Source organism: Cantharellus anzutake, assembly GCF_015039405.1.
Source record: "Cantharellus anzutake strain C23 chromosome Unknown EI90scaffold_2, whole genome shotgun sequence".
Lineage (NCBI taxonomy): Eukaryota > Fungi > Basidiomycota > Agaricomycetes > Cantharellales > Hydnaceae > Cantharellus > Cantharellus anzutake.
In genome coordinates this window covers 767,907-791,301 of record NW_024066952.1, presented here as the reverse complement: position 1 = coordinate 791,301, position 23,395 = coordinate 767,907, and the positions used below count along the sequence as shown (strand labels likewise).

General features: G+C 49.5%; 9 protein-coding genes and 1 non-coding gene across 10 annotated transcripts; 5 read left to right on the top strand and 5 right to left on the bottom strand.

Moving 5' to 3' along the window:
* Positions 1–108: 108 nt before the first annotated feature.
* EI90DRAFT_3030383 (putative NADH dehydrogenase) lies at positions 109–3,236 on the bottom strand. The gene is made up of 18 exons (XM_039058211.1): positions 3,081–3,236; positions 2,657–3,018; positions 2,582–2,603; positions 2,383–2,522; positions 2,298–2,325; positions 2,087–2,235; positions 2,017–2,038; positions 1,891–1,962; positions 1,810–1,844; positions 1,706–1,757; positions 1,581–1,648; positions 1,377–1,532; positions 1,201–1,325; positions 1,144–1,150; positions 864–1,090; positions 725–814; positions 591–674; positions 109–539 (listed from the first exon to the last, which is right to left on the bottom strand). The coding sequence occupies exons 1-18, from the start codon at positions 3,097–3,099 to the stop codon at positions 521–523; spliced, it is 1,677 nt and encodes a 558-aa protein (XP_038923279.1). The 5' UTR covers positions 3,100–3,236; the 3' UTR covers positions 109–520.
* Positions 216–303, bottom strand: EI90DRAFT_t22. The gene has a single exon. It is a non-coding gene; the product is annotated as a tRNA-Tyr (tRNA).
* Positions 3,237–6,234: 2,998 nt separating the features above from the next.
* On the top strand, positions 6,235–9,652 carry EI90DRAFT_3030381 (fungal-specific transcription factor domain-containing protein). Its single transcript, XM_039058210.1, has 13 exons — positions 6,235–6,349; positions 6,429–6,508; positions 6,560–6,638; positions 6,701–6,905; positions 6,959–7,074; positions 7,126–7,479; positions 7,532–7,689; positions 7,738–7,806; positions 7,859–8,046; positions 8,102–8,143; positions 8,194–8,587; positions 8,643–9,398; positions 9,449–9,652. The coding sequence occupies exons 1-13, from the start codon at positions 6,260–6,262 to the stop codon at positions 9,495–9,497; spliced, it is 2,580 nt and encodes an 859-aa protein (XP_038923278.1). The 5' UTR covers positions 6,235–6,259; the 3' UTR covers positions 9,498–9,652.
* Positions 9,653–9,798: 146 nt separating this feature from the next.
* Positions 9,799–11,386, top strand: EI90DRAFT_2964645 (heterotrimeric G protein alpha subunit B). Its single transcript, XM_039055497.1, has 7 exons — positions 9,799–9,881; positions 9,940–10,034; positions 10,089–10,408; positions 10,458–10,716; positions 10,770–10,841; positions 10,894–11,098; positions 11,162–11,386. Exons 1-7 carry the CDS (start codon positions 9,827–9,829, stop codon positions 11,224–11,226), a joined length of 1,071 nt encoding a protein of 356 aa, XP_038923277.1. The 5' UTR covers positions 9,799–9,826; the 3' UTR covers positions 11,227–11,386.
* Positions 11,387–12,351: 965 nt separating this feature from the next.
* EI90DRAFT_3115365 (uncharacterized protein) lies at positions 12,352–15,018 on the bottom strand (the record flags this gene model as incomplete). The annotated part of the gene is made up of 8 exons (XM_039062778.1): positions 12,352–12,504; positions 12,588–12,838; positions 13,026–13,053; positions 13,110–13,306; positions 13,354–13,455; positions 13,509–13,890; positions 13,952–14,019; positions 14,640–15,018. 8 exons carry the CDS (start codon positions 15,016–15,018, stop codon positions 12,352–12,354), a joined length of 1,560 nt encoding a protein of 519 aa, XP_038923276.1.
* Positions 15,019–15,117: 99 nt separating this feature from the next.
* On the bottom strand, positions 15,118–16,990 carry EI90DRAFT_3115364 (mitogen-activated protein kinase; the record flags this gene model as incomplete). The annotated part of the gene is made up of 12 exons (XM_039062777.1): positions 15,118–15,273; positions 15,323–15,388; positions 15,448–15,535; positions 15,601–15,663; positions 15,725–15,899; positions 15,952–15,998; positions 16,051–16,258; positions 16,318–16,327; positions 16,385–16,435; positions 16,494–16,563; positions 16,620–16,851; positions 16,915–16,990. The coding sequence occupies 12 exons, from the start codon at positions 16,988–16,990 to the stop codon at positions 15,118–15,120; spliced, it is 1,242 nt and encodes a 413-aa protein (XP_038923275.1).
* A 562-nt stretch (positions 16,991–17,552) lies between these two features.
* On the top strand, positions 17,553–18,353 carry EI90DRAFT_793711 (uncharacterized protein). The gene is made up of 3 exons (XM_039068057.1): positions 17,553–17,646; positions 17,702–18,235; positions 18,286–18,353. The coding sequence occupies exons 2-3, from the start codon at positions 17,708–17,710 to the stop codon at positions 18,292–18,294; spliced, it is 537 nt and encodes a 178-aa protein (XP_038923274.1). The 5' UTR covers positions 17,553–17,646; positions 17,702–17,707; the 3' UTR covers positions 18,295–18,353.
* A 238-nt stretch (positions 18,354–18,591) lies between these two features.
* Positions 18,592–19,253, top strand: EI90DRAFT_2838619 (uncharacterized protein; the record flags this gene model as incomplete). The annotated part of the gene is made up of 3 exons (XM_039053676.1): positions 18,592–18,660; positions 18,751–18,843; positions 18,903–19,253. Coding segments are annotated over 3 exons (513 nt in total), but the record flags the coding sequence as incomplete, so codon positions are not given.
* Positions 19,254–19,591: 338 nt separating this feature from the next.
* EI90DRAFT_2988056 (mitochondrial intermediate peptidase) lies at positions 19,592–22,350 on the bottom strand. The gene is made up of 4 exons (XM_039056032.1): positions 21,787–22,350; positions 21,207–21,732; positions 20,449–21,126; positions 19,592–20,391 (listed from the first exon to the last, which is right to left on the bottom strand). The coding sequence occupies exons 1-4, from the start codon at positions 22,309–22,311 to the stop codon at positions 19,766–19,768; spliced, it is 2,355 nt and encodes a 784-aa protein (XP_038923272.1). The 5' UTR covers positions 22,312–22,350; the 3' UTR covers positions 19,592–19,765.
* A 4-nt stretch (positions 22,351–22,354) lies between these two features.
* EI90DRAFT_793038 (uncharacterized protein) lies at positions 22,355–23,104 on the top strand. The gene is made up of 2 exons (XM_039068056.1): positions 22,355–22,951; positions 23,006–23,104. The coding sequence occupies exon 1, from the start codon at positions 22,430–22,432 to the stop codon at positions 22,892–22,894; it is 465 nt and encodes a 154-aa protein (XP_038923271.1). The 5' UTR covers positions 22,355–22,429; the 3' UTR covers positions 22,895–22,951; positions 23,006–23,104.
* Positions 23,105–23,395: the final 291 nt, after the last annotated feature.

Below are 23,395 nucleotides of genomic sequence, written 5' to 3'. Positions count from 1 at the left end.
CGTGAGACCTGCTATCAGTTCAAATTTGAGTATATGACGCAGTTATCCGATCAGGTAGGGATGAACAGAGTTGTATATATAAAGCATTATTCATTCCTCGCCACACATTACTTTCTGCTGTGCGCGGGATCCCCACCGATTCGAGTGTGTCCAGATGGAAAAAGACGCGATGCACCTGCTAGGGGGGAGAGTGGGACAGCGCCAACAAAAGAGCATCCTCGAAACCTGGGTCGAACAGGTGACATTCAGATATAAGAGGCTTCCAATTACAGTCTGACGCTCTACCAACTGAGCTATTCGAGGTCACCTTCAAAGTTTTCGGGAGTGGAATATAATAAAAGGTTGTCTACGTTACCACGACCACTGTTTCAAATCCATCAAGTGTAGTGTCTATTCTTTCGAGCACATTACTGGGCCATTGTCTGAGTCAACAAATCAAAAATGAAAACATGCAACATCGATCAATAAGCTGAGGAAATTCCAAAGTTCTATGGCATAAATACGTGTAGCTTGGACTTCATCAGTCCCGAGAGACGTCGCTATAAAAAAGGAGGTTAGTCATAATACAGGTCCCTTGCCATACAACCTACCGTCCGAAGAGTTTAACCTTAAGCCAGTCATTGATGACGAGCACTCGATTACGAAGGGAGAACAAATTCGAGACGTATGCGCTCCTGCAGTACGGACTTAATCGCAACATCCATCAGCCCATACCTATACGCACCTCCAAAACAGGAATGTTGCAACACCACCGCTGGCAAGATTGCCATTTAGGAAGGGAAGATCGGCGATGGCCTTATCAGACCCGATGTAACTAAGAAGCGGATCAGCACCAAAGCGAATCACGCTCGAGTATGACCCACGCTAAGGATCCTTGGTGCGAGTAATGGAATGGGCGGAATTTGGACTGTTTATTGATGTGCTTGACAGTGGTTTCGATGGCTTCAGGCGTCGACCCCGGGGATGACCGCAGTTCCCTCAGTCTGGCTTCTAGTCTCTCCTTCTTAGTGATTTGGCCAAGATGACGAGCGAGCCAAACGCCTTGCTGAGTTGCTACCTGAGCAGTTGGTGCATAGCTCGTCGCTGTGCACTGTACACAAAGAACATTAGCCTTTCACGCGATCATCCGGTGTGCATACTGACATCTCCACTGCGAGTAACTGGATGAGCACACTGACACGTCAGAGTAAATGTACTTACATGGCAAATATGTCCTCAGCACCTTTTATACGCAAAAAATCATCAACCTCGAGACCTCGCTTGTTTGATTGTGTAGCGCCGATCTTGGCCATCAAATCACGGGTGAGGGCTCTGCCAACGTTACCCTCCAAGACAGTCAATATGACGATCGGTTAGGAGAGATGCCATGAACGCACAGCTGCCCAAACAAGAACACCAAATGGAATTTCCACCAGCTCCCCCTTGTCGTTCTGCACAATGACAGACTTCTCGTTGATCTCTTTCACCATTGTGCGGGTCAGGACGTCAATCTTGTTCTCTTTGAATGTTGATTCAGTATATTGAATCAGTTGCTGTGTAGAAAACTCAGATTTGAACCCATCTCGTGACTGAACACATGCCTTCGAGAACATCGGAAGAACATTGGGAAGCGCTTCAATCAGAGTCACTCGCACTCTGTCTGCCAGTTCTGCGGGTTTGCAGCCCAGATTAGGAAGCTTTGGGCATACACGTCAAACAGACCAACCCGGATACCACTGCTTCAGATCTTCGACAATGAAGTCGTGGAGCTCTCCACTCTAACCGAGATGGTTACAGCAAAAAGAGTCGTAGACAAAAGAACGAACTCACTAGCTCAACACCAGTCGGACCCCCACCAACTACCACTGATGGGAGATGAGCAAGCTGTCGGGAGAACATTCCTGCACCTACCCATATGCAAAAGCCGATTGATGTCGTCTTGTGAATCCGGGTTCCCGGCTTCTACAGCAGCAGATTCGATGCCTAAATATGTCACGAGTTCGATTGCGATAAAGGTAAATATTTGCCAATGCCTACAATCCATAACCATTGTTCTCATCTACCCAATGTTGTCAGCGATGCCTTGTAGCCTTCAGGCATGACTAACCTTTTCAGCATCCTTTAGCTCCTTCATGAAACAAGAATGCTCCTTGACTCCAGGGATGTTGAAGGTTTGAGTTTCGGCGCCAACTGCGTAGACTAAATAGTCGTATTTAATTGTACCGGAATCTTGTTGTCCCTTGACGGGAGATGTATCTGAAGCACAGGAGTAAGATCGACATCATCAGCGGCCGAAGATGGGACCAAGGATGACAAACCCTGGTACGTCACTGTCTTGCTGACAGGCTGTAGGGTAGGAAATGAGCAAAAATCAACTTTCCGTAGCCGTAAGAAATCCCGCACATCAACTTCTGTGGCTTCTGCTTCATACACATGAACAATGCGCTTCTTGTGACGCGTGATATAACGCGTGGACTGAATTATCGATCGTGGATCAAGGGTACCGATGGCAACCGAAGGCAAGAGAGGTGTGAATAGAAAGTCTATTCAGAGAATGGAAAGCATCAACTAGGCCTAAACACTGAAATAACTCCCGACTCACAATTCCGTGGGCTAATGACCACCTGAAGAAGGCAAGAGTCGAAGATATAGCAACGCAAAGGCACGGAGAACGCACGACGTTATAATCCTCATTGTCCAGGGACTTAAGAAGGCTAGTTGCTCCCCATCCACTCCCCAATATTACAATTGTTTTTTTGGAAGGGTCAAATGGTTCCTGAGGGCCGGGTGTCCGGTCTTTATGTGTAATATAGAGAAAAACGCCGCCGCTTGTGAGAATAGTGACAAGGGTAACGCGTCCAAGTGTCTGGAGGAACCTTCTCCATGGCGAAAGCTGAAATGATGGAGACGGAGGCAAGCTTGAAGATGCTAGGGTACGTCGAACTATCGGGATCCCAGTGGCTGGAGTACAGCGCAGAGCAGCGGGAATAAAAACCTTTCGCCTCGACCAAATACTCCTGGAGGTGGAGAGGAAGCCTGCTGGTTAACGAGAAGTATTTCAGGACGAGCATGTAGGCCAAGACAAAGGAAGAACAGCAAACCTCGGGATAAACAGGCCATGGGAAGGCGGGGGAAGGGGGATTAAACACGCAAGAGGATGTCCTATGGATCCTTGAAGGTTTCTCTGTGCGAGAATTAGCAAAAGTCCGCCTCGGAGCCTCCTTCAATGACGGGTGCTCCTAAAATTGATATCTTATTCCCACGGCGAAGAAAATCACGTGTATATTGACAACCGCCTTCGGCGACCTATTTTCCTACCGCCATTCTGCCAACCTGACGTCGGCCTCGCGTCGCCAGCTAGTGCTACATAGCCTCTATTCTGAGAGCCCCTTTGCATACTAATAGAGGCTGCTACCCCTTTGCCCACATTCACGGTGTTGTTCGTGGACGGAGTCCCTTGAGAGCAGTTAATTAGCATGTCTTTCTGAGTGTCTCACTTTGCCACGAACCCGACAGGTTCATTTTTTTCTGTGCTCCTGTGTGCTCCCGAGCACCTAGAGCACTTGGGAGCGCCTGGGAGCACTTTATGATATTATCAACGACCCATTGTCTTGCCTTGGACCTTTTCAATACATACTCAACATATAGAGCGCGACGATGTTATCTATAACACGTTAGCGACATCGTACTGTCGATAATTGGTCCTTGGTCCTGTCAACGGATGCTCGTTTAAAAATACCGGCCTCCCAAGCCCTACGAGGATCGTTATGCTGGAGAAAGGCCGCAGGTTTTTGATCCGAGCGCCATGTTGGGCGCCGCTCCACTACATGCCTTTCTCGTGCTCAGTAGCTTCGTTCTTCCGCCGTGGCCTCTTAAAAGCTGGTAATCTGCCTTGCCGTGGCTGACCTTCATCGAGTGACCAGTGATCTAGGTCAAACTACATGCTGATATTGTTGACATATCCCCACCGCTGTCCCCTCATACTTCCACCTCTTGGTTTCTATTCCCTCATGTTCCCTTCTACCCTAATGAAGCTGGTTCTTGGTAGCTTTGCTTTCTCCCAGTCCCTTTATATTGGTTTCGCCTTGGGCAGATCAAGGACCGTTAGTCGAGCCTTAGCTGCAACAATTGTTCGAGTCTCTTTGTCATGTCCAAGCCCTTGAAACAGATGGGCAACTGACTGGCCCTACGACATTGCTTCGAACGAAAAATGTGAAAGAGTGGTGCGGATGTACCTTAGTCTTGGACCGGGTCCAATCGATGCTACATGGCAAGCCATTGAAGGAATGGAAAGAAAAAGGAGTCGAATGGGCGTACACTCAGGCCAGCTGGAGCCCCACGATAGACGTCTGGCTGGAGCTGGGCACACTCACGGTTTCATTAATATTTCGACTATCAAGCGTATTGCGACGCGTCTAGTCCTAGACTAAGAACTACGGCACATCTTCCTTGTAGTTAGACCCGCTGCAGTGGGATTTACATCTAAGCTATTTATAGAAGAAAAGTGATGGGGCTGTGTGTCTGTCACGCTAAGGGCGGAATTGCCGTCGCGTCGGTCCGGATTATGAGGGACCAAGTTTGGACTTGTTTCAACACTTCCATGGTTTGTGCATGAGGCTTTCTTTCGACAGAATATTTGCACTAACCCCGTAACCGATATTCTGAGGTTTTCGAATGACTTTTGCCCTTCTGCGTCGCAGTATCAAGCGGTGAGTATGGACTAGGGGATCGATCCATTGTTGATGGTATTGGCGTTTGCTAATACTGAGACTCATGCAATGGAAGAACTTATCGACATATGGCCACAGGAGAAGCACGAGCTTCCGCAACTCAGAAACAGCTTATCGCTCGTCTAGTCGCTTCATTCTCAGACAGCCTGCTGGGACGTATGCTGTTCCAGAATTGGAGCAATGTCAGCCTCACACTGCGCCAATGTTGCTCCGACATACGCCGACGAATCAGACCGCTAGGGTTTCAAAGTGTTCACATGGTTGATGCCTGCCGATCCCTCTTGCTATCAGGTGGGAGCAACGCTATCCAGAAAGGCGCGAAACCCCACCTCGTTCTATATACAGAAATGTCCTGATGTAGTAGCTTAGGGTTAGGTAATGGGGCCGGAAATTAGTTCGCTCTGACTGTGAATACCTTGGGTTGTAGTCGTAACTCCCAGTGCTAGCTGCCGTGCCTCGAATTTTCACTCCGGAATTTCACCAGTGAATCCTATTTTCATTATGCTATGCCTTATAATCATAGTTGTGGAAATCTCATCTGTCTAAAAGGAGGGAGCGCTCAGCTTCCCTTGGCAGGTGGCGATGGATGTGCTGAGCCAGGCTTGGGCTCATTTGTGGATATCAAACACAGCTGGAAACAACATACGCAACTACCAAAGTCAGCGAATTATCAAACGTAGATGCATCCATTGTACTGTTTGAATAACCATGATATCCTGTTCCGGCTATCCTACATTTTGGCACAGAGTGCAGCCGACACCCGACAAGGGGGCCCACACATGCACAATACTCCGTCAGGTTGGAAAACACAACCGTGGATATTGTCTGCTCGTGAACTTAATCGGGTCGGCCGCAATACGCTGTATTCTCTCGATCTAACCACTTAGCCCAGAAGCCAGGTTTTGTGTTCCCCGAAACTACAGATGTAAGCACCAGCGTAAGATCGCATGGGAATGAAGGTAGACAGCTCTTCGCAAATCGTCTCGGGATATGTGCGCAATAATCCCGGTGTATTGGTTTGGACATTAATTAGTCGATATTGTACGTCCGGAATAAATAAGAAATAACAAAACAAGATCATGCAGTTTAAACCTCACGCCGAGCCCTTGCTTACAAATTATCAGTTAACATGCTCGCCTGCGTTGACCCCGGAGGTTCTTCCGCTGCGTCATCGGCGCTTCTTGGAAGAGCCTCCATTGCAAAAGTTGTTCTGAGTCTATACTAATAGAAGCCGGTAACCTGCCTATGTTCTGAGTCGGACTGGAGGGAAAACAATTCGGATTTTTCTTCGGAACGCTGGACTTTTCTCGTGATTATGCTGCTGCAACTGAACTGAGGTCCAATTCTGATGAGGCCGTGGTTGTCTCGGCCTGTCGCGCACTTCGGAGCCGCGGTCGGCGTCTTGATTAAGTATCGGCTAACCCCCTGACCTGCCCAACAGCGGCCACCGGTGCAATCGCCTGGCCTTAACGGGTACAATTCAATCGGCAACCGCCTGGGCCTCTCCCAACATACGACCTCCAGACTGCTCTATTGCCTCCCCCTTTGATATGAATGGCCACAGTGAGGTGAGAACTGAAGAGAATACCGCAAAACGGCCTAGGGCTCGCCTTGCCTGTGATGTGTGCCGTAAAAAGAAGGTACACAAAAGCTTCAGCACGAGCTATGGCAATCGATCTCCCATTCACAGACCCTTTTGTGTTGCATCCCAATCACCAGGTCCGCTGTGACGGTGCCGATATGCCCGACCGGCGGTGCACTGGATGTGTCACCCACAACATCCCCTGCACTTATGAAACGTGAGGTTATCCCGATTTGAACTTCATCGTCATAGCGTAATTGGTCTTCAGCCATAATAAGAGGCGAGCCGGTGACCAGCCTGGATCTCTCGATGAACGTCTTTCCAAGATGGAAAGCATCCTTGACAGAGTATGTAGTCACGACTCACATCGCTGATTTGTCTCATTACTCAGCCTGCCTGCCTCGTTCAGGTTCAACCTCGACTGCCCCCCACTCAAGAACGTCCCCATTCGTCCCAGGAAGTCTCAATGGCCGCATCATCTCCAGGGACAGTGCACAGTTCGAGCGACACTGTCGTTGACGAGCTTGACGAATCCGGCATTCCGGAGTTATCGCGAAGCCTCCTCCAAATCAATCTCGCCGACCCAGAAGACACCATCAAACTACATTATCATGGTGAGCCACACTCTTTCATTGTTGGTCTACTCGCGCTGAGGCACTGGTGATAGGGAAGTCTTCAGGTTTCAGGTTTATGATGCAAGCACGATTTATGAAATCGGAGTATACTGGCATTCAGCAAGGGACAGCATGGAAGAACAGGCGACCTGAATTCTGGGGGAGTATAGTGAGCTTACCACGTTGTCACCTTGACTTCCATCCTCAGTTTCCTGCTTAGGATCCACCTCCTTTCGGAAACCGTGATCCTCGGCAGGCCAATTTCCCCGACGACGATTTAGCGGCTTTACTCACCGAAACATTTTTCCACAAATGTCAGCTCTGTTGTTCAATAATACTAGAGGAAAAGTTCCAGGAGAACTGGAGATCGCGGGCACATCTCGAGGACGAATCAATAGCTGCGTTAACCTTGGTTGTATTTGCAGTTGCCAGCAAATTTGCTCGAAATGACCCACGTGTAGCACTCGATCCTTCAAATTATCGTCATGCTGGTGACGAGTACTACGAAGAAGTCAGATCGTTTTACTCGCGTATCCAGAATCCAATATCTTTAACACAATTCCAAGGCCTAGCGGTTTGTTTCCTTACTTGCGGGATATGTCTGTCCGGGCTCATAGAGGGCCCAGCTCTCGTCATACTTTCTTTATCTGTCTAGCTACAACCATGCAGCTTGGACATTGCTAGGTGTTGCCGTGCGTTTAGGGCAAGATGTAGGCGCGCACCGACGCAAACCCACGCGAAGCCCAAGTACGGTTGAGACGGAGCTATGGAAACGAACGTTTTGGTATGCGCTACCGTGTACTCCCCGATTTCCGTATTAACACCTCCCAAGGAGTCTCGTTCTACTCGACGTCAACATCAGCGCAGGATTGGGCAGGCCAGTGGCGTGCCAACTTGAAGAGTGAGTATGACGTCACAATTATTGGGATGATTGACCACTCAAGTCAACTAAGCATGGACGCGGAGATGCCAACGGCGCTGACCTCCCACGAGGAGCACCATATCGTGTTCTTCTCATGTTATCTTCGGCTTATCAATATCCTGAACATGTGTTTGCGAGTGTTATATTCACTTAAAAAACCAAAGATGATATTTGACCTCTTGGGTGACGATTATGAGCAGAATGTTGTTGCTGAGCTGGGTGGGTGGATTCCATCTGTGGTGTTGATCGTCGTCTCATATCGCGCATTTCGCAGATTCCAGCCTCAACGAATGGATTGACTCGATCCCTGAAACTTGTGAATCATTTTTTTGTGTGGATTCTGCTTTGACTTAACATCTTCCGTAGTGCGCTGGAACCCACATTGCGAAGACGACATTACGGTGGAAAGGTCCACACTTCTGTATGCGTCATACTACAATGTACAGCTTTTGGTCCATAGACCGTTCATCCCTCAACCTAACAAGCCCTCGCGCCTCGCATTCCCTTCCCTTTCCATATGTACAAATGCAGCACGATCATGTGCTCATGTGCTGGATGCAGCCAGACGAAGAGGACTCCGATCGATGCCCATAACTTCTTTCGCAGCATTTTCTTCGGCGCTCACACTTCTTATCGGGACTTGGGGTGCAAAGAATAGCGGTGTTTCGCTGGATTATGACATGCACGTCAAGGACATTGATTACTGCGTCAAGTTTTTGATGAGTCAAGAGCCAGGCTACCGCCAAGCCGGGAAAGTGGTGTACGTTCAATCTCGCGAAGCCCTTTTGGATTCTCTACTAACTGATTTTCAATAGTGATATGATAAAGGAACTTGCTTCTCTGGGGGATTTGACTCTCACAAATGATGCGGATACGCCCCCAAGCGCGGTATTCCCATCCTTCTCACCCAATCAAGGGAAGCGTAACCGTGAGGGTGATGACGAGTTTGGGATTACCCTGAGCTCACCTAACCAGGACCATTGGAGGCCCGCGGACTGGTCTGCGGAACGCTATACGCAGCCCGCCATATTCTTTCCATATAAACCAGACCTCTCTTCAACATGTGCTGGAACCACGGCTCCGGGTGCTAACGGCGCAGTCGCCGAATTTGGCATTCTTCCGCACAATACTGCTGCGCTTAGTCAGCTCTCTGCATTCTCAGGACCTCCTTATCCGCCTTGGCTAAACGTCCAGACAGAAACTCAATACAAAGTTAGTCCGGCTCCCACCAACTCTTACACCGTCAATTATGGGGCTGGCGGTGTTTCTCATACTCCCAATTCAAAGATCGCACAAATTACCTCACCCCTATCTGCAAGACCTTGCCACCCTACTGAAGCTTACCAACAATTATACAATGGGGGTGGGAACGGGATTCAGCCTGGACAACCCTATGTCTGCGAACCGAGCAGGTCATCGATGGGGGTCGCACAAAAGGAAAATCCCATTGAGGGTTTGATTAACCAACATCCACACGCTTCTCAATTGCAGCCCCCGCCAGCCAGTGGCGAAGGCACCCTCATAGAAGGTGATGCCCTCGGACTGTGGTCATTCGCTCCATCCGGTTTCGAGTAAGTCGCTTATTTTCCCTTGTACATGTTTGCTAATCCATCAATTCTAGGTGGGATTCGTGGGACAATCTGATTGATACCTTGAAGGTCCGGACCTAACAGGTTGATCTCGTTTGCTTGCTATGTGACGCTTCCTAGCGCCACATCGGAGTCCATTTCAGTCTGTTCGTTGCTACTGCTTGTGTTTGCACCGTTGCTCTACTGTTGTATAATATTCAATGATAATCATCACCCTCGATGTTGTTAGGCTGGTACGATGTTGTCACGTTTACACTCGACAATTTGCAGCGGGGAATTGCCGCCCATAACACGGAAGCATAACCCGCGCCTCAACGGATACTGTTTCGGATGCGGTGAGCGTTCTGCTTGCTCAACTTTCATCCACTCTCCAGGATCCGTGCTGTCTCATTGTCTGAGTTGTACCCATCATGGGATGTGTCTCATCCACGCTTTCCAAGGAAGTGGATACCAAGGCCAAAGCTGGTCAGTCGCCCACGCACCAACCGGCGTATCTCAGCTAAATGGCGTGTTCCTCGCGCAGTACATGATGAGATAGAAAGCCAGATTAAAAGGGACAGGGAAAGTCGGAAGAGCGTTGTTCAGATGTTATTACTTGGCGCTGGCGAGTCCGGCAAGGTTTGAGCTCCCCCTTTGGCACAATGTAACCGCCGAGCTTATACTCCAACACAGTCCACGGTCCTTAAGCAAATCAAGATACTTCATCAAGGAGGCTTCAGCGACGAGGAGCGAATCTCGTTCAAGGAAATCATCTTCGCTAACACGATTCTGTCTGCGAAGGCTATCCTGCAGGCAATGCCGACTCTGTTATTACCACTTCACCCAGATAATGAAGGTCATCGTGAATACATAATGGGGCTTCCTACGAGTATTATCTCCCCGACATTGCCAAAGGAGATTTATGAGGCAATTACGGCGCTCACGAAGGATCCGGGATTCCAACAAGCAATAGTGCGCAACAATGAATTCCAGCTTAATGACTCAGCCCCTTAGTAGGTCATTAAGGTGCTCATTGGAGATAGTCTAATTTTTCCCCTCCAGTTACTTCGAAGAGCTTCCACGAATGTCTACTCGTGACTACATGCCGATAGATCAAGATATTTTACGCTCCAGGGTCAAGACAACTGGGATTACGGAGATATCATTCTCCATCGACCCCCTGACGTACAAGGTGTTCGATGTCGGGGGTCAACGTTCAGAAAGACGGAAATGGATTCATTGCTTCGAGGATTTAAACGCCGTTGTCTTCATGGTCGCTCTAAGTGAATATGACCAGGTTCTTAGGGAGGATTCCAAAGTGGTTAGTATCTTCCTAATAGGACTTCGTCTGTCCGTGATCTCACCCCCACCCAGAGTAGGATGGCGGAATCGGTCGCTTTATTCGATTCGGTATGCAACTCCAGATGGCTCGCCAATTCTTCAATGGTCTGTCTGCGCTACATTCGCACTCCTGTACCGATGTTTACTCGTCCCACAGATCCTATTCCTCAATAAAATTGATCTCTTGGCGGACAAGATCGATTTAAAACCTCTTAAGTTATACGTCAAGGACTACTCCGGACGAGAAGGGTACGAGGCTGCCTGTGGTTATTTCCGGAAGCTTTTTGTGTCGCTTAATCGATCCCCAAACAAACCACTCTACACACATTTTACGTGTGCCACCGACACGAAACAGACTAAATGTAAGCTTTGATCAGTTGTAAGCTGAAAGCTGAGGGCTGATTGGCCCCATCCCTCGTCCATAGTTGTGTTAGCTGCAATGCATGACATAATAACGAAAGCCCACTTGGCCAGTGTTGGATTGCTGTAGCGGGGTTTCAGATATTCGATATTTCAGTGCGCTGAGTGAGCTTAATCCCCAAGCTACATGATCGACCGCTCCCGCCACCAGGTCGCAACCCTCGAGTGCCGATAATCCCTCCGACGCCCCACATTTCGATCAGCTAGCTCGTTCCGATGGACAATCTCTCATTACCTGGTTTATAATTTCATCCACGCCTCGGCAACTCGAACCACTCGCTACACGTCGTGACCTTAAACATGTACATCTTTACGAAGTTATGCCCACTTTTAGTCTCTTTCCACTCAGCCGGACCCATTACATTTGCTTCCCGGCGAAGCGTACGACTTCTTTGGACCTTAAGCGTGGGGGGTGAAGCAGGAATAACATGCTGACACCCTGAAACCGCACCCACAGATCAAATGGTCCACCTGCCCCAATTTAATGCCCATTTCCTTTTCACCTTTGTTTTCTTGATTTCTGGGTATCCCTCCTTTCTGTATATTTCCCCCCGTCTTCTCCTCAATCATTATATCACTTTGCATCACTACAATTCACAATATAGCTTTGGAACATCAGCGCATGGTGTCACCCAAATCGTCCCTCGAATCGCCACTCGAGGGAGAGCCTTCAATACAATTCGAGCTGTATGGCAATCACTTCCGGTTCCGTGCCGCGGATCGTGCATCGAGGAAGTTCAAACCGAAAACGACCATTGAAATCTAGGTGTAATGTGGAGAGAAAAGTAGGCATTTCTTCGGTTTGATGGGTGGAACTTGCGATTCTGTAGTTGAATCACTGTCCTGACATGGAAAGCCTGAAGCTGGCCACCGCGTTGAAGCGGGCGTGTCGGGTCATTTATCGCCACTGGCGGTAAGTACCAGGTGCTGTCAGCAATGCCGAAACATTCACCACATGGTTGGCAATCAACGGGGAATAGGAAGTCACCCGAGGAGATAATTGACACAGTGGGTATATTATCTACGGACATAGGTAAACAACGCTTGTGCGCAACGGGCGACTCGGAGCGGTAGAGTAGCGTAGCGACGACCCTGACAACCGTCGCTCATGGGTCTGAGTTGCTGAGTCGTTTGCAGCACCTCAAGGTCCCGCTAAATCCCTGTTAAAGATCATTACAAAGACTCCATGTGGAATTTAGTCGCCTCGAATTCTCGAAAGCAGAGACTGAACATGATCAGCCACGATCCGAACTTCCGGAAGGTACAAGTATTCTTCCCGTGTACGGAAGTCCTCCAGAATGGGCCCCACGCGTGAGACGACGAAAGCAGTAGGAGGCCTGAGGTGTACCTGAGGAGTTCCAATTCAGTTGCATGTGCAAGTTTTGGACTTCAATACCCGATCCATAGACCTCGTCGAGTTGGTGCACTTACTGGCGTATGCACGAGGTCTACGTCGATACTGTTCGCTATCATTTCGAAGAAATGAATCCAGCCCCAGCCGGAGTCCATTCTCACCAGTTTATCCACTTGGCGAAGCCATTCAACTTCCCAACCTTCCGCGGTATGTTTTCCGACCGCGTCCCGGGCATGCGAATCACGGATCACGAGCTTGACGTCCGAGATGGCCCACGACACGTCCTCGACCTCATTTCGCATCGCCTCGTACATTGAAGGGAGATTTACTGAGTTGCACCAATTGTGGTTCAGCTAGATGGGATCGGAACGGGTCAATCATACACGGAGGCCCGATTCGGACATGTTCGGAGGAAAGCATTTATCTGGTGTCAGGAGTGTTGTTCTTGACGTCTGGAAAGGAAGGGGTGCGAACAGAAATGCAATCAGTCAAGTTTTCCACCTGGTGGAACCAACCGGAAGGAATGAATATAGTTTCACCAGGCTATGAAGCGAGTTGGAAAGCTACTTTATGATTGGGACCAGTGGTTGGAGACGTACGAATTGTTCGACAATAATCATTTGTCTTTCAGCTTGTGACCACTGCGGAAAACAGGCAAGGTCCACGGAGCGGACATCGAATATGCGCTCTGAACGCCGATTTTCAGGATCTTTCCTAAGACAATGCGTAATGCTAGGGGAGAACAACCGCCACAGTTTCCTCCCCACAATATTGGTTGACCAAGAGTATGATGAGTCTGGGCCATGAGATCCGGTCACACGGCTGATGAGACCTGTTACCCACAGACATCCGCATGGAGCGGGGTGAATGTACCGGCCACACCAGCATAACAGAACATAAAATCGTCAGCTGTTGCTTTGCCTCTGAGGGATTCGCCGTTGAGCCCTAACGAGTACTCCGTAGATCAATTTGGTCACTCAAATGCAACGTTCACTCACAGTCGTCAAGGAAAATGGACGGTGTGAAATATGGTTCGCGGTCCCGAAGATTCATGGTCTTGTCCCGGCCACTCTGCCGAACGATATGCCAATCTTTAATGTAGTAGAGGGGACGCTCCTGGTCCGAGTCCGTGCTAGGTTGAAAGTGATGGATGGCCTCAGCTACAGTAGTATTGAGCCTTTTCTGGTCGCTGAAGTCCCGTGTACGACAATCAGCAACTGTGACTTCCTGACGCCCGTAAATTTGGGCAAAGTACTGCCATGCTGGTCTCGACTCCGAGCTGACGTCACCGGATGGGTGAGTCCATGACAGATAACACGGCCACCCCTCGGTTAAGCTCTGTGTGAGAATGCATGGCTTATTGGGTATTAGGTACGATCCCTTGTAGTTTAAATGCGATACGATGGTCAGCCTCACGGGGAATGAGTGCAAGGTCACCTACGAGGAATTCGCTATAGGGAATATCACCCTGGACAACGTCGATATGACGGCTCATCTTGCAATAGATCCCTAAAAGTGTTCGGAAGTCAGCACAGGCTGGGGCTGTCAAACTGCGATCTAGGACGATTGGTTGGAGGATGACAATTTCCAGATTCGGTAGTGGGTATTTGAGGGTGCCAAATAAGGCATCTCATGGAATTCTGTCCGACAGTTCAAATCATTCTTGCCAGAGCTAGCATCGCGCAGCCAATCCGTGTGAATAATGGCTAGCACTGCACTCATTCCAGTTATGCATTTGCAGGGGATCATTAAGCAGCATGGTTCCCCACATCTCAACGTGAACAGAGGTAGGAAACGGAGAAAAAGTTGCGGCCTAACTTCAACCATTGATAAGCAAAGAGGCAATCTATTTGGGCGAACAAGCCTGCACTTTCGCGTCATCGCGTCCACCTCAAATCTAACAGCTACGTATGCAGGACGATTTTTTCCCCATTCCAGCAACTGCTGCCACATTCAATCCTTCTATTGGAGATTCTTCCCAGTTAACATTACTGCTTGCCATGGAGAAGGGCCTCACGTTTCAACTGTTCGAAGTATCCGGGACTGGGATCATCCCACCCTCACAGGCACTTCATTCTGCTCTGTTCCAGTTTCCTGGCTGGACTTCTCCTTGCAAAGGATTCTCTCACTATAAACCTGAAGATCCCTAGTGGGTTCCCACCAACTGAAGCGGACTGGAGCAGAGGGGTACTTCTCCACGGCGGGTCCGAATGCATTAAAGTGAAATTGGCCACCACCTGAGGAATCGAGTGATGGCCGTATGGAAGGGTAAAGCAGATTCGTAGGATTAACGAGATCACCCCCTGAAGACTTTCCCAAGCTCCTGTTGCTCGGAGGGCTGCGCGAGTGATTATCCACGATCTTCACTATTATGCCCAATATGGCGCTTCCGACGTCAATTGTAACCTGGAGCATTCCGCGCCAATGATATAAGAATGTCAATATGGCTGATATCGATAGGAGGGAGTAAGGGAAACCATGCATGTTGATTGCGCGTGGAATAGCCATCGCGACAAGGACTCATCAAGAGTTGATACGTTCACTGGTAGCTCAGCATCATATTATAACAGTCTGAAGCAGGGTATCCAAACAGAAGAATGGCCAGAACTACTGAGCCTGCGCGATCGGAAATGGCCTAAAGGCCATAATCTCATGGTAGAGCAGTTCCTTGAGTTGATCCCGGCCAATAGCATCCCGATGGAGATCAAACTCGAAGAACTCGGGGTCTAAGGGCGCTGCCACTGGTTCGTCATCTGGATCGTGCTGTGGCCAGAGGTCAAAGAACAAATAGAAAGGAAAAAGGACGACCCACATAAGCCTCAAGATAGGGGTGAGCTAGAGCTTCCTCAACTGTGAGCCGCTTCTTCGGATCGAAAGTCTACGATGCGCAGGACGGACCAGTGATGAGGCGGCGCAATCGGTCACAGTGTGACTTACTAATGTGCGGGTTAAGAAGTCGACAGCCTCCGGCGTCGCAGTTGGATAAAGTGTCGCAAAAGATTTCTTCTTACAGAACGGTAAAGCTCTGGTGATGCATAAGTGGCAGATGCATTGCGCAGTTCCTCCGGGAATAAAGCCCAGGTCGCATACCTTATATAATCTCGAGATCTTCTGGAAGATATCGCATAAAATTCTTCTAGGGTTGGTGTTCCGCTGGTGAGGTTAAATTTCAGAATGAAAAATTATATGCAGCAAATACCACGTGTTCACTCACAGAACGTCCAGGATTAGTGTTAGCTGATTATGATAATCCTTCCCGGGAAACAGCGGCTTGCCGCTGATCATCTCCGCGAGGATGCACCCCGCAGACCAAACGTCAATCGCTTTAGTGTATTGCCCAAAGTTGAGCATCACTTCTGGGGGCCTGTACCATCGTGTCGCCACGTATTCTGGAGGAGATGTCATAGGGAGGCAAAACAATTATGGTCCGAGTTAGGGTACCTGTCATGAAACCAGTTTCTCCTCCAGGTGCTGCGGTCCTCACGGAGCTGAGGGGAAATGAGCTATTGAATATGACCACAATAGACGAAATGCATTCACCGAGCCAAACCAAAATCACACAACTTCAAGTCACAATTGCTATTTAGGAGCAAATTTGAGGGCTTCAGATCGCGATGAATGACGTCGCACGAATGCAAAGCCTTGAGAGCCCTGAGGGTTTGGTAGACGAAGTACTGCGCATGATCATCCGAGAGATCCTGGGTGCGTATCACACGGTGGAGATCTGTTTCCATCAACTCTTGGATGACTATATGAAAAGGGTATCGGTGGTACAATGATTGGAGTTGAACTCTGGTTGACACCTACGATATACGTCCTGGGGACCGTGTATCAGTGGGAAAAAAATTGTGACACGAACGTATATCGGGCTCACTTTAAACGATTCGAGGGAGGTTGGCTTCACGATATCCAGAATTGTGATAATCTAACGTGCGTCGAAATATATAAATGCTTGGCAATGAAGCTGAATACGAATTTCCTACGTTCTCGCTGACGCCAGTTTCTGAAAGATGAATGAGAAGCTTAAGCTCTCTCAGCGTCCTCAATGTGAACCTATGCGCAACGCTTGAATATCCGAACAAGGAAAGGTGAACGTCAAGCTGCCATACATGGAGTGATCGAATGGCGAAATCTTCTTTATGGCAACCTTCCGATTTGTTGGCTTGTGTAAAGCAGAGCACACTATTCCATCTATTCGTTGCGGAAGTTCAGTACGGAAAGAGGGATGATGGTGCGTTACACTGACAAGCCTGGAAGACAGATGAGGCTCGCTTAGTCTCGTTCTCATGAAGGAGGAACTTACACCCTCTCCGACGACGTCCAATACTTGGTACTTTGTACCTGCGATCAATGGGTGGATACGATTATGCGACCACGCTGGTGACGACTTTGAACGGTACTCACCAACATTGAATCGCACCCGGCGGCTAGGATGTGCATTCTGCTGTTCAGTTTTGGTCTTGGACTCGCTCGTGGCCATTGTGGAATGTTCACGAACACGGATTGTGGGGAAGAAGCTTGGTCCTCGAGGCGAGATTGTGGCAGCTTATATTGTCAAGTACAGCCCCACACCCTGAAGTTCGTATTGTTGTGAGGGCTCTGGTGTTATATAATCACACAGGCGATCGACAATTGCTAGCCTGTTGAGCCTCTTGGATGTGAGCGCTTGTAGGGCGGTGATGTTCCATTGCGAAAGACCAGGCAATTGACAGCTGGGCATTCACTATTTTCCAAAAAAATTTTACAAATCAAATTCGGCCTGGTGAAGGCGAATATAGCTCAAACTACACGAAATGCACCCATGCGACATGCAACCTATCGCTATGTATGGAAGAAGATATATGATATGATACGCCTTCGCAATCACAACGCACTACACTCAACGACATTGAGAAAAAAACCCTTTAATGTAACTATGTACCCAACTCCTGTATCACAAACTGTATCTATTGAACGGGCACGCGGACCGGACGTCAACAGGTTGTTTGTGTCTCCAACGTTGAACTTGCAGTGGGCTCGAGTTGCAACTTGACGGCAAAACCCGTGCTTACATCAGAACTCAAACGCCTTGGGCATTTTACCGCGCCTCTGCAAAAAAGCCTCCGTGCTTTCCTCTCGCCTTAGATTGTCTTCTGAGTAGGTGGCGCGCTTGCCTGTACGATGGGAACCTGCTAAATGGCCTGATCCGCAGCTTATAATGACCGCTAACCCAGCCAAAGTCATCCCGTCGGAGGTGGGCTGGCAATTTGTACCACAGTATTACACCTTTGTCAACAAGCAACCGAGCCGGCTTCATTGCTTCTATACCAAGAATTCTACCTTCATCCACGGCACCGAGGGTGAAGATGGGAAACCTTGTTATGGTCAGCATGAAATCCACGAGAAGATCTTGTCTATCGGTTTCCAGGACTGCAAGGTCTTCATCCATTCTGTCGACGCACAATCCTCGGCGAACAATGGTATCATCATCCAAGTCATCGGGGAGATGTCGAATAAAGGGGAGCCTTGGAAGAAATTCGCCCAGACTTTCTTCCTCGCAGAGCAGCCCAACGGGTACTTCGTCTTGAATGACATCTTCCGTTTCCTGAGGGAGGAATCGAACGAGGATGCCGACGAACAAGTGTCCGATGGTATTGCCGAAGAAGAGGTCATCCCTGAGCCAGTACCTGCTGTTGAAGCGAATTTCCATCCCAATTCGCAACAACAGACCCGCGTTGAACCTGCTGTTGAGCCCTTACTGCCTCCTACACCTTCCCATGTTGAGGCGTCTCCTAGTCCGTCTGATGCTGTTGTCAATGGTGTGAACGGCAATCATGGAGTGGAGGCTCCCGCCACTCCAGAACCAGAACCCGAGGCACCAGAACCTGCTGAGACTGCTCCGGGAGCGGCGGAGTTGACTACCACAGGCTCTCAACCTCCCGCTACTCCCCCCCTGTGGCATCGCCTATGCAGAATCCCCTAGAGACTGCTGCACCGGCGGTTCCTGAGAAACCTGTGGAGGCTTTTCCTCCCGGCCCCCTTGTACCTGCAGCCGCCATTCCGGAAACACCACCGGCCCCGCCAAAGCCTGCTACCCCGAAGACATGGGCAACTCTCGCTGCCAGCAAGCCCGCTTCCTGGGGAGCTACTCTCGCACCTGACTCCAAAGGTGTCAGTACCCCACCCCCTCCCACACCGGCGCAGCCCCCAAGGCCCCCACAGTCACAGTCTCCAAGGCCTGGAGGCGCCCAAAGGTCCCAGAATGCGTCAGGCACCAGCTCGCCCGGCGAACGTAACCTCCATCCTATGGTTACTGTTGCAAATAATATCACTAGTGCTCAGTGTTTTGTCAAGGTGCGTCCCCGTTGGTTTTTCTCTGGCCGCCCCTCGTTCATGACTGCATCGATTTTTAGGGTGTCGATGATAAGATTAACCTGACACTAATGAAAGAAATCCTCACTTCGCGCTTTGGGCCTATCAAGGAGCTTGACGTTGTTGCATCGAAGGGGTGTGCTTTCCTGGAGTTCACTACTGTGGAGGCTGCGCGTCGTGCCATTATGACATCCCTCCCTCCAAATGTTGGTGGAGAGGGAGGTATTCGCATCATCGAAGGCGACCCACAATCAATCAAGAATCCTCGCGGTGTGCCCAGGATTCAGATTGAGACCAGGAAGGAGCGAGCGGACAGGCCACCTTCCCGCCCTAACCGTGGCGCTCCCAACGGCCCTTTCCGTGGTGGACCCGGACGTGGACGCGGCGGACCTCGAGGAAATGCTTCACCCACGAACCCCAAGTAGAAAGATATCGTGTTCAACTTGGCGTGTCCATCTTCCCTGGTAGTTCCAATGCCTTTGGATTGCTTACCTCGCTCCTTTATCGTATCGTTGTTTGTTCGGCTCCTTAAACATGTTGCCACAAAATTACCACACCTCGTGCTCCCCTATATTCTGCTTTCTTTTATCGCTTTTCAACCTCCATGTTTGACCTAACGACTCATTATTCTTTGCATTTAACCCTTCCTCTCCCGCTACCTCAATCTCTAACGACAATGCACTGTGTCATATCTGATTCAACGATCTCCCGCGCATTATGCCATATACTTCATGTTATGTCATTCATCTATATATCGAGCAAACACCTCAAACCGCACCATTCATCTTGGGGATTCATGAACTTCCCAGCCATGAGCGAATTAACATTACATATGTGTGTCTATCCCGATAATGAGGTCTATGAACTGGATTGCATTACTGTTCACCCAACCAATGAATATCAATTAGTGTGTCTGGGACGCAGAAACGGAATGGTCAATTCCCCATCGACCAACAGCTTCCATCGCGTTGTGGCCTCCAGATCCTATCATTGGATCGCGGAGTAAGCTCCCGACCATTTCCCAAGGCTCTTTGCCTCCGCCGTGGATAAGTACTTCATTTTTGTAGCGCTCGCCCGTCTCTCTGTTCAGGGGGTCAGACTCGAAGAGCTGTGACCAAACGCGGGACGCGATGGCTTGGTCGAACAGGTAAGAATAATAGGTTGCGCCGTACCCGTACAAGTGGCTGAACTGTGTCTGCCATGCTGTCCCCGGTACGAACGGGAAAACACCAAGGGTGTCTTGAAGCTCTGCGAGAACCTGTGATGAAGAGAACGCTTCTTCTCCTGCTTTGGGTGAATGGTAGAGCTGATCTAAGGTGGCGAGTACGATCTGGGCGTGCGCGTCTACAGCGGGCAATGGCCCCCGGGACCTGGAGGGTGCGACGATAGTTGTATTCGGTTTGTCTGTAAGCAAGGACTGGACGGGTGCTGAGGCTAGAAAGTGTTCCATCAGAATAGACGGCAGCTCGACGAAGTCAGTCGCACAACGTGTCCCTGCCACGTTATGGAATTCGGTTCGTCCCAACATGGCTAATGAAGGCTTGTCCTAAATATCGAACTGAACACGGTGAGGATACGCCTACTTACAATGCACGGCATGACCCATCTCATGGAACAATGTTTCCACCTCGGTCCAGGTAAGCATAGTTGGACCGTGTTTCACGCTAGGCTTGGCGAAATCGCATGACAACACAGCTATGGGTAGTTGATATAACCCTTCTTTGTTACGGATTGGTCGTGGACCCAAACCGGACAAAATGTTGCCACGCCCAGTCTCCAACAACGACGAGAGAGGCATGGTTGGGTCTTCGTGTGTAGCGTCACCCAACCAATCGTCATTATCCACTCGTCTCGAGCACCTCACTGTATAGTGTGCGGCACCGTGAGGCTTGCCTTCCCTCCCGAATAAGTCTACATAGATCCAACCAATCACCCCAGCGTCCTCATCTGAAACCTCCAACTTCTTGACGTCAGGATGCCAAACCTCCCCAGCAGCTGTCTCTGTCACACGGAATGAGAGGCCAAACAGGTGGTTGAATAATTTAGATAGGCCGCCGAAGACCGAGCCAACCGAAATTGGAAGCGGCCGGGAGGAGGCGGTAGAGGAGGGCGGCAATGCGTTGGCATAGAACTCGCGATCCCATGGATAGATGGTGGGGAATGGGGAATCAGGAGTAGCTTTGGCGCCGCGAAGTCGTATGATTTCAGCTAATGCGGATGGACGATGGTGGTGGCCTAGTGCACGGAGGAATCGTAGGACGTTATCTAGGAAGGGGGCGACAAGCAATGGTTAGCGATGCATAAGAATCAAAAATCAAAAAACATTTGGATGATGGCACACACACCTGGCGATCCTGCCATTTTGTCGGTCAAAGTCATTTCCGCGAAGCTGCTCTTGCCTACAAGTTTGGCAAGTTCATGCCGAGCCCGCAAGAGGGATTCAAGCGTTTCTATTCCTGATATATTCTCCTGATCGCTAGCTAGATAGACATCTTTCCGTATTCGGGCGTCAGCGCAGTATCGCATTATTAGCTGCGCCTCCCAAGATCCACCCCGTACCATGACATTGCGTGTAAGGCGAGATGCCCGCTTGCCGAGGTTATGAAGGTGGTGCTGACCCTGTGGGACGATGGTATTGCTCAAAACCGATAAAGGGATGCTCACTTCCCCTCTTTCCCTTCCGTCCCCGATTAAAAACTTTCTTCCAATGTGCAAAATTTTGTCGGAAAGTTCTACAAATCTTGATCTTTGTGATGGCGGAAGATCTATTCCGGAACGTTCAAAATCACGAAGAAATATTGTGGCCACTGCTCTCTCCTCCGAGGTAAAATGTGAGGATAGCGCTTTGTCGTGCACTACCGTTGAGAGCACCTATGCACAGGCGCTGGATTGAGCAGTGCAAATGGAGATCAACTTTTTTCTCACCTCGTATAGTCCCGTATGCGTGTTGAGCACATTCATATACGAGCAAAGCATTTCATAAGCCTCATTGGACGCAACAACCCATTTGGGGTCTGGGTGTGTGTGTCTGACCAACTCAGCCACATCTATCACGCTACATAAAACATCGCTCAGTCGATCAAAGTTTTTGACAACGTTTCGCATCTCCGACAGGCCAGAAGAGCGTGCGTTGGATATTCGTCTTACTATGGCTCTGGCGCGACTGATTGTAGAGTGGGTCAAAGAGATGAAATCATATGGCCGCCGAAGGGCGGAGTGCATAAAAAGGCCCGTTGGTGCTATTGCAGCAGACGACGATGGGGATGCTGCGGTTGGATTGTCCAGCAAGACGCGCAAGTCACTGTCTTGCTGTCTCGATTGGACAAGTCTTCGTAATCGAAGAGGCGAAACAGAGGCTGTTGATGCATCGGGGAAGCAACCGAGCGTCAAGACCCTCTTAGTGGTGGCATTGCGAGCTTGTTTCCGCAATAATAAAGAACGAATGAGCATGGCTCAACGCAGCGGCGGTCATGTTCAATTGCAACTGAATTGGAGCGGAATCAAATTTAAGTTGAACGCGAACTCGACCTCGAATTCGACATTATCCATTTGGCGCGGACGTTACAACATGCCACCAAAAGACAAGGATCCACCCCTCAAACAGAAGACTCTTCATGGATTCTTCTCGAAGCAGCAGGGGGACTCCAAGCCTAAGCCTTCCCCAGCCAAGGCCCCAGAAGTTGTTTCGAAGCCTTCCCAATTTAGAGCAGCAAAACCAAACGCGACTCCGCCCTCTAAATCCGTAGAACGATCCACAAAGAATAATTATACTTCCTCCAGCAGTCCCGCTAACGCGTCACGATTGACTTCATCGAGCTCTTACAACGCTCGTAGTACGCCCTTGACCAGCACCCCAAATGTCACGATGATTAGCGAAGATGAGGATGAGCAGGACGTAGTGCTTAGCACTCAGGTGGTACGCACCAATATTTATGGTTTTAGGAGTCCCATCAACTGGAGGATGTGTAGTCTCGAAAGAAGCGTAAATTATTGGTCGATGATGACGAGTCTTCCGAGGAGGAAGCTAAAATGAAACCTCTGTCAGCCACTGCTTTTGCAGAAAAACTTACTGGATTTAAAAAACCTCAAGGTATGGGAACTTCAAATTGCCGAATCTGCCAGGATGAATCACGATTTGTTCCAGGACGCGAGGGCAAGCGGGCGCGTACTTCGTCTGCTCAGGCGACTTCAGAAGACCCTGATATCGCTCAGTCGGAGGCAGGATCAACCAAGCCAGCGTCTTCGTCGCGGGCCTCTGATTCAGACGCTTTCATCTTATCTGATGACGACGACCTTCCCATTCTGAATCGCCTTGGCAAGAGAAGGCCGCCCTCCGTCAAAAGCAAGACATCATCGAGTCGGGCTACCTCAGATGATGACATGTTTTCCGATGACGACGTCATCGTTTCTGGTGAAGATGAACCACGGAAAAAAAGTAGGGCGGCTTCCCAGTCGAAAAGAAAACCGGAACCCAAGGTTTGTCTGATGCGTTCAGATGAAGCCTGGCTGATTTGTGATTACAGCCGCGCCCATC